The 8,974-nt window shown below is 38.3% G+C and overlaps 1 protein-coding gene and 1 non-coding gene across 2 annotated transcripts; both read right to left on the bottom strand.

Moving 5' to 3' along the window:
• Positions 1-916: 916 nt before the first annotated feature.
• Positions 917-1,363, bottom strand: LOC145619738 (uncharacterized). Its single transcript, XM_081674439.1, has one exon. The coding sequence runs from the start codon at positions 1,361-1,363 to the stop codon at positions 917-919; it is 447 nt and encodes a 148-aa protein (XP_081530565.1).
• Positions 1,364-8,358: 6,995 nt separating this feature from the next.
• LOC145621709 (small nucleolar RNA R71) lies at positions 8,359-8,464 on the bottom strand. The gene has a single exon (XR_014108517.1). It is a non-coding gene; the product is annotated as a small nucleolar RNA R71 (small nucleolar RNA).
• Between the last annotated feature and the right edge of the window lie 510 nt (positions 8,465-8,974).

The following is an 8,974-nucleotide window of genomic DNA, read 5'->3' as shown; positions in this document are numbered from 1 at the left end:
TGTCACCCTCCTCTCCTCTTGATCTGAAGTTAAATTTGAGGAAATTCGACCAAAACCCCCCAATTAAATTCGAGCGAATTTAGAGTACAATTTCGAACAAATTTTGAGAAAATTCGAGCAAATTCGAGCAAATTCATGCATGCGTGAGGGTTTTCGAGTTTTTTAGGTCAAATTCGACCATGAAAACTCTAGATCTAGAGTTTTCATGGTCGAATTTGACCTTTAAAACCATAATTTCAAGCCAAAATCTTCGTTTTCATAGCCTAAAGGTGCGTTTAAGGTGCTTGGTGGTGGTCGTTATACGGGATAAAGGGGCTGCTGGTGGTGATACGGGATAAGGGGTTGGGATTTGGTTTTTTTGGGTGGTGAGGTGGGTTACGGGTTTATGAGGGTTGGTGGTGAGGTGGGTTACGGGTCGGATCTGGTGGTCGGTGGTGGTCTGGTGTATGGTGGTGGTGCGCATGGATCTGGTGAGTGGTGGTGGTGGGCTGGGATCTGGTGCGCGTGGATGGTGATGCTGGTGCTCGTGGGTGGTGAAGAGCCTTGTATTATTTTTTTTATTTTAATTTTTTTTTTTTGAGAAACTGCCTTGTAATTTTGTTACTTGTATTTTTTTTTTTAATATTTTTTTTAATGAAATTGTAATATTACATCAATAAATTAATAAAAATATTAATATTTTTACATATATTTTGTTTGTGTATCAATTTAAGTGAAAAAAACCAAAAAAAAATTTTATTTTTATTTTTTATAGGCATAATGGGCAGCGGTTTTGGCGCAAAACCGCTGCCCTTTCTCTACAAATGGCAAGCGGTTCAGAACCGCTTGCCATTTAAAAGGCTATTGGCAAGCCCCCTAAGAGCATGTGGTTCAAAACCGCTTGCCATTAGGGGGTTTGAACCGCTTGCCATTTAGTTTATTCTACTAGTGTACCAGCATTGTGACCATAAGCTTGGCAGTTGCTGCACTTAATTGTCTTGCTTCTCTTGCCTTTCCTCTCTTCATCATCTTCCCTTCTCCTTTCCCTACAAGGTTTTCCCACTCCCCTTTTCATGGTAGGAGCTGAAATTCTTGGCATGTCAGATGCTGGCCATTGCTCATTGTCAGGAATGACCTTGATTCCAGTTGCATAAGTTTGTTTGTACTTTCTGCAAGTATACCATTCATGTACAAAATCCCTAGGGTCTAGTCTAGCATGTAGAATGGCTCTCATCCCATGTTTGCAAGGGATTCCACAAATTTGCCACACACCACACAGACATTTGTTTTCATTAAGACTTACAGTAAGGATGGACTTACCATCTTGAATCTCATATCCATCATCACTAGGATATGCCTTACATGCCCTATACTCTTGTGTCATTTCTTGCAGCCTCTTGAATTTGTTAAGACATATGTTATTGTCATTCAATTAGCTGCCTTTTGCTTCCTACTACACAACCTCACCATGATTGTTCTCCTAATACCTAAAACAACACAATAGCAGTATAAATAAGTCAGATCTGAAGCAATAGCAGGTGAACATGTGATGGAAGTTATCATTGTTACCTTGTAACAAAGTTAACATAGGTCTTGCTCTATCGACCCCTAGAGTAGCATTAAAGCTTTCAACAAAATGACTTTTGTTAACATCACACTTGATTGCCTCATTAAACTTGTTTTTAGTCCATGTGGACTGGTCTCCAACCTTTGAAAGCCATATCAATGCAGCAGGGTTGACTTTCTGAAGTTGATTCATAGCTTTTTTAAAAGTAAAATCAAAATATTGATGAGTGACATTTATGGCACTCATTTGATCTCTTTTTGGATGAATTTCATTTCATTTTATTACTCTTTTCTCTAGTTTTCCTTAGTTTTATTCTTAATTTCTTCATTTTGTACTTTTCATAGTTAGTTTCTCTATTTTGTGAATTTTCTAGTTTACTTGTTATTTTTCCCTTTTATTTGCTTTTTCTCCTTTGTTTGTAGGTTGTGATTGATTGTCTAAGAATTCCCGAGCTTCCTCTCCATGGTTTTTCATTGCTTTTCATGCCTTATGCTTGTGCAAAGAGTTTCAAGTTAAGGGGGATCCGAGGAGCAAGCTTCAAGACCTTGGTTATGCTCTTTTCATGGCTTATGTTCTTCAATAATACCAAGGAAGTTGTTGCCTACCTTGTCCTCCATCACCATCATCTAGGGTGTTTGCACCCCATGAGCAAGGAAGAAGAGAAGAGAGGAGACTTACCCATTTTGGTGCGGGCGCACAAGGGGAGTGTGCGGCCGCACATATGTCGAGTGCGGCCGCACACCAAGTGCGTGCGGGCACACCTTTCTAGGTGTTTCCCGTGCGCGCCTTTCTCTCTCCTACGTGCGACCGCACCGGCGTGGGTCTATTTTTGGGCGACATTTCCGACCTCTCCTTTGTATATATAGTTATTTCCTTTTGTTTTTGTAGGAAGTTTCATATTAGAATTAGATCATATTCTTTGCTTAGTTGAGAGCTTCTCTCTCTAGATCTAGGGGTTAGTTTTAGGAGTAGATTTTAGAGAGAGAAAGAGAAGAATTTCAATGGTGATTGAGAGATTGAAGATCTAATGGTGACAATTGTATTGGAGATCTAATCTATTATAAATGAGCATTTCTAAACTCTATCTCATTTATTGTTTTGTTTAGTATTCATGTTTGGATTGTTTGATTTTGATTGGATTTTGATATTTGATGATTGATGTTTGATAGAGTAATTGTTCTTCTTTGATTGTTGATTCTTTGATTGTTGATTATTGATTTCTTTAGTTTTTGGTTGATTTGATGATGTTTCTAGAGTAGTTGTTTGGTTAGGGATTTGGTGAAGCTTATATTATGTAATGGATTGATATAGATTGGGGATTTTAATGGAGTTGATGATGTGATTAAATTGGTTAATTGATTTTGTGCATGTGTGTGTTTGATTTAGGCTTGATCACCCTAGTTATTCACACTAGATTGCATTGTAAGTTCACATTGACACGGACCATTGATTTGTGGCTTGCATTTACACGATTGAGGTGTCTTGTGATGTTTGCTAGCTAGAGTTTATCGTAGTTGACGCTAGTTAGACCTCTAGGAAAATAGCTTGATGTGCTCTTTTGGTTGCATAATAGATCCTCCCTCACATTGCTTGACTTACTCAACTTCCTAAACCAATTTTCATTGTTCATTGCTATTATAAGTGAATCCTAATCCCTAGCATTCTATTTGTTTGGTTTCTTTGTCTTAGTAGTTGATAGTGTCCTCTTTTACCCTTCGTCTTCTACCTAGCTTAGGCACATAATTGGAAGCACTTAGACATTACCATTCCTTTGGGTTCGACTCTTGACTTACCTCTATACTTGTATTTAGGTTTATTGAGTGTTTATAAATTTTGTTTGGCTTAGGAGGATTAGTCCAACGACCTAATTTTCCCACGTCAAAATGGCGCCGTTTCCGGGGAACGGTTTCTATGTTTGAGTGTTTTTGATTGCTTGAGTCTAGGTCTTTTTGTATACTTTTTCTTTTATTTGTTTTTGTTTTCTTTGTCAAAATGGCATGTTTATCTTTTTCTCAACATGATGATGAGCCTTTTTGTGAATAGCCTTTTTGTGAATATTTCAATAGACTTAAGGAGTTTCTTGACTATAATTGTTGTAGTCTTTGGGAAGCTTGTGAGATTTGTTATCATGGTTTAAATGAGCAAACTAGGGATATAGTTGAAGGAATGCATAATGGTAATTTTAGAGCATTTTCTATTGAACATGCTTGGAAATTTTTTGTTTGGTTTGCTTGGGAAGTCTATAATAAGGGTAAGCGTGCTTCTATTTTTTATGCGCAATGTGTTAATTCTTCCAATGTTAGCATGATTTACCATGATGTGTCACATGACCCCATAGTTGAACCTAGAATAAATGCTTTCAATTCTATTTCCTCTTTTGTTCATGATAATGTGTTGCATGCTCAAGCTAACAAATCTCATACATTTGAAAATGCCCCCAACCCCCTATTTGATGAAAATGCTCATGTTTGTATGATGATGATCCCACCTTTGGTTGTACTTCTTCTTCTCTTGTTGAGCCTCAATCTCCTACCCCTTTTGAATCTCTTATTGCTACCTTGGAAACTCAAATTAGGCATATTGAGCTTCGTGATGATCTTGGGCCTAAAAAGGAGTCGACCCTTAATTGTTTGAGAAATCAATTGGAGATGATGAATAAGAGTGAGGAGCGTTTTGAGGAGGGAAGAAGGAGAAATGAAGAGCTAGAAAGCCAATTGTCATCTTTGATGCTTATGTGTGAAAGTTACAAATCCAATGTGTGTGTTGAGGGTGATGATGATAATTTTGAGCAACCAAGAGTGTGTGAGGATCCTATTGTTGAGCATAGGAGTGAAGGAGAGAGAGTCGAGAGTGATAATGAGTTTGATGAAATTTTAAGTCTAGACATCTATTCCTTTGTTGATTGTGATGAGTTTCAAGTGTATGAATGTGACTCTTCTATCCATGAGTATTTGGACTCGTTTGAGGTTATATCAAATGTGTTTGTTGAGTGCATAAGAAATAGCCATATCCTTTTAAGCAAGTTCATTGATGATGCTTCATGGGAGAGAGATAATTTTGAAATTAATTTGCCTCCATTCATGCATAGTTTTAAGACTCTAGGCTTTAAGGAAGTTGAGGGAGCTATTGTTCATGAAGGTAGTGGAGGAGATTATGTGGTTCCTCTTGGGAGTTGGATGTTTGAGGGAGATGGTGATCATGAGTGTTCTTCTTTTGAGGACTCTATGATTGATTTTCATGCCCTCATTGGCAATGTGAGACCTTGTGCTGAGGGAGTAGCTAACCCTTTACCTATTTCTCATACCCCTTTCTCTCAAAAGTTTAACCATATCCCCTATTGCCCTATTTTTCTCCCTTCCTTTGTTGGTAAGCCTATTGGGGACCCTTTTGTCTATGAAGATTTGAATGTGGCTCATTTTTCTCCAATTTGGGAAAAGGGTGATGTTGCCACCCAAAAATATTTTGAGGAGAGTTTGCCTTCTTTTTCCTCTTCTTCTTTTTCTTTTTCTTCTTATTTTGTTGAGTTTTCTTTTGATTCTTCTTCCTTCTCTTGGCATCTCTCTCCTCATAGGTGTGCACTATGCTTGTTGCATGCCTTATTTTTGACATGTGCACACTTACTTTCTTATGAAATGTGTAGTAGTGCATTTGACAAGCTCTTGCGTGCGTTGAATTATTATTTTACTAGAGCGGTCAAGCTTGGACCTTAAGCAAGCCTTTCTCGAGAAGTAACTCGTGTGTTAGATTAGATTTTCCTTTTCTTTTTTTTAATAGATTTTCTCTCATGGAAATGTTTGTGTGCCTTTTGCTAGGTACATGACTTGATATACTTTGGTTCTTCTATTTGGATCAAGAATCAAAGAAGGTCGACTCCTATCTTTGCGAGCATATGGAAACAAGGTTCAATTCTTGAGAAATTAGCTTTGAAAGGTTAAAATTGGGTCATTTGCGGGTATTTTCACCCACCTCAAATCCGATAATATCTTTCCTTGCTCTTTCTCTATTGGTTGGAGACTTGTTGGACATATGTTGGTTTGTTGGATTGATCTCCTTGTTTTCCCCTCCCATGGATTATATGGTTTATGTTTGAGTGTATTGTCTCATTCAAGCTTGGGGGAGGGTATTCTATCATGTTTGGTGGGATGTTGATCCTTATGTGTTATGCACCTTTGTATATGCTTTTCCATGTTTCTTATATTTTGAAAAACTCCAAAAAGATTTTTGTTTCTATCAAGGCAAATTTGCAATGTGTTTTGTTTTGTTCTTGCTTTGGACATAATAACATTTGGACTTGTATGGTTGAATACTTTTCTTCTTAAATGGTAACGGTGTGCACGGTTTGAGAGTATGCTTGGTTGATTCTAGGATAAAGCATGCTAAGGTAGTTGGTTAGAACTAGTGGGAACATGAAGCCGGATTCAACTTGTTTGTGGCACGTTTGGTAGTTGCTTCCTACAGTCAATTTGATGCCAATAGTGAGTTTTTGCTACTGATGAGTGACATTTATGGCATTCATTTGGTTCCTTTTTGGATGATTTCTATTTCATTTTATCTCTCTTTTCTTTAGTTTTCCTTAGTTTTATTCTTGTTTTCTATATTTTATGCTTTTTGTAGTTAGTTTCTCTATTTAATGCTTTTTCTAGTTTACTTGTTATTTTTCTCTTTTACTTGCTTTTTATCATTTGTTTGTAGGTGGTAATTGATTGTCCAAGAATTCCCGAGCTTCCTCTCTATGAGCTTTCATTGTTTTCATGCCTAGAAATGGGGCAAGAAGCTTCAAGTCTAGGGTGGATCCAAGAGGCAAACTTCAAGGCTTTGTATATGCCTTCTTTATGGCTTATACTTTTCAAGAAATTCAAGAAAGTTTCTGCCTACTTTTTCCTCCATCATCATCATCTAGGATGTGTGCACCGCTTGAGCTAGGACGAAGAGAAGAAGGGGGAAAGACCCAGCCAGGTGCGGGCGCACCAAGGGAGTGTGCGGCCGCACATTGGTCGGGTGCGGCCGCACACCTGGTGCGTGCGGGCGCACCAACCTGGGTGTGTCCCGTGCGCACCATTCTCTCTCCTCCGAGCGCCCGCACCTACGAGGGTCTATTTTTGGGCGTCAATACCGACCTCCTCTTTGTATTTATAGTTATTTCTACCTATTTTTAGAAAGAAGTTTTTTCTGGAGATTGAATTTGATAGTTAGTTTTGGGAGAATTTTAGAGAGAGAAACTCAAGAACTTTAGAGAGAGAAACTCATGATTTTTGGTGATTGCTCAAGAATTCCTCATTGTATTTGATCTTTAGATCAAAGTTTTGTAAGGATCTTCTTCTTGATTTCAATACAAGTTTGATTTTAGTTGATTTCATTTGTTTTCCATGTTATTGATGATTGATTGTAGTATTGATTGAATTTTGATTGATTTTGATTGATTGTTGGTTTAATCTTTGATTTCAATTATGTTGATGATGAAATTGATGATTGTTGTAGTTTTGATCTTGATTCTTATGGCTAGTGAGTAGTTTCCTAGCTAGGGAAATGGTGAAGCATGTTTGAATAATGGATTAGAGTAATTTGGGGATAATTGATGGAGTTGATGATATGATTAAATTTGGTTGATAATTCATGTGCATGTGTGTGATTAATTGAGGTTTGGCCATCTTTGATTATTTGCACTAGATTGCATTGTGAGCTTGCTATGATACGGACCATTGATTAGTAACTTGCAATTTCACGATTGAGGTGCTTTGTGACGTTCCCTAGGTAGTGTTTAGCGTAGTTGACGCTAGTTAGACCTCTAGGTGAACCATCTTAGTATGCTCTTTTGGATACATGATGATCTTCCTTCATATCACTTGACTTAGTTGGTTTGACCTCCCAAATTACCATTTTCCATTACAATTACATGTGGATCCATTGCCCTAGTGTCTTTAGATTGATTTCATATAAGTTCTTGCATCATTTAGCTCTAGCTCTAGTTTCCTTCATAAACCCCTTTTACTTGACTTCGAAATAGCTTGACTTAGACATTGTGCATTCGACCTCCATTCCTTTGGGTTCGACCTTGACTTACCACTACGCTAAATAGGGGTTTGTTAAGTTACAAATTTAGTTTGATTGGGTGGGGTGGTAGCCCAACGACCTACCGTTCTCCTTCCCATCAAAATGGCGCCGTTGCCGGGGAATGGTGCTTTGAGTGCATGTTGTTGTTGAGTCTATTTCATTTCTTTTTCAAAATACAAAAACATTTTACACTTTAGGCTACACTTGTAGCAGTGCTACTTATATTTTCTTTAAGTTTTGTATGCATAGGTCTCGAGATCGCTCATTTGTTCCCTTTGATCCGGAGATTGAAAGAACTCTCTCAAGGAGGAGAGTAGCAAACAAGACCTTGGATTATAGTTCCTCAAGCGAAGAAGAGATTGAACAAGAGCAAGTCATGGGAGAACAACCAAGAGTTGCCTTGAAAGAATTGGGAGTACCCGGTTCATATAGGTTCGAGAGCGGCATAGCTTCACCTACAACACCGGCAAACGACTTTGAAATTCGGCCGGCGATGATCACCCTAATAAAGAGGAGACAATATAGCGGGGCAAAGAACGAGAGCCCATTGAACCATCTTAAGGAGTTTGAAAAATATTGTAACACGATCAAGGTTAATGGAGTGTCTCAAGAATTCATCCGCCTTAAGTTGTTCCCTTTTTCTCTCTTAGGAAGGTCTTTGGAATGGCTAGACAAAGAGGTGAAGCCCAATTCATTGAGAACTTGGGATGATGTTACTAAAGCTTTCTTGTCCCGTTTCTATCCTCAAAAGAAAACGGCGGAGGCAAGAGCTTTAATTCAAGGATTCAAGCAAAAGCCAAATGAGAGTCTTTATGAGGCATGGGAGAGATTCAAGGAGTACCAAAGAGAGTATCCTCACCACGGAATTCCAACATATCAATTGATCCAAATCTTCTACGGTGATTTGAGTCCTCAAGGCAAGGCATGCCTTGATGGAGGGGCCGGTGGTCCAATCATGAACAAAACCGAAGAAGAAGTTGTGGACATAATAGAGGATGTGGTGACTTACTATAGAGATTGGCAAGATGGGGAAAGAGATTCTTCAAGCAATCTTCGTTGTATTCGGTGGACCATCTCAATGCCATCAACAATCTTTCCTCTCAAATGACAAACATGGGAAAGGAAATGACGGCGATCAAGGCCAAGTTGGAGAGTGTTTCTTCCTCTTCCCAAGCTCCAAATCTTCCCTCCCAAATTAAGGGGAGAGGTACTTCTTCTAACTCTCAAACTCCTTCTACTTCACATAATATGCCTATGGGATGAATGTGTTGATGAATTTGACAACAATGAGTGTGAACATGTTAATTTTGTGTCAAACAACAATGTTCAAAGGTTTGATAATCAAAGAGGCCAATGGAATAGGAATTACCAAAACCA

The sequence above is a fragment of the Chenopodium album genome, chromosome 27, assembly GCF_948465745.1.
Source record: "Chenopodium album chromosome 27, dcCheAlbu1.1, whole genome shotgun sequence".
In the NCBI taxonomy this organism is placed as follows: Eukaryota; Viridiplantae; Streptophyta; class Magnoliopsida; order Caryophyllales; family Amaranthaceae; genus Chenopodium; species Chenopodium album.
This window is presented reverse-complemented; position numbering and strand designations above follow the sequence as displayed.

Excerpts from the sequence above, each read along its gene's own strand:
- LOC145619738 (XM_081674439.1), bottom strand. The coding sequence starts at position 1,363 with ATGACACAAGAGTATAGGGCATGTAAGGCATATCCTAGTGATGATGGA.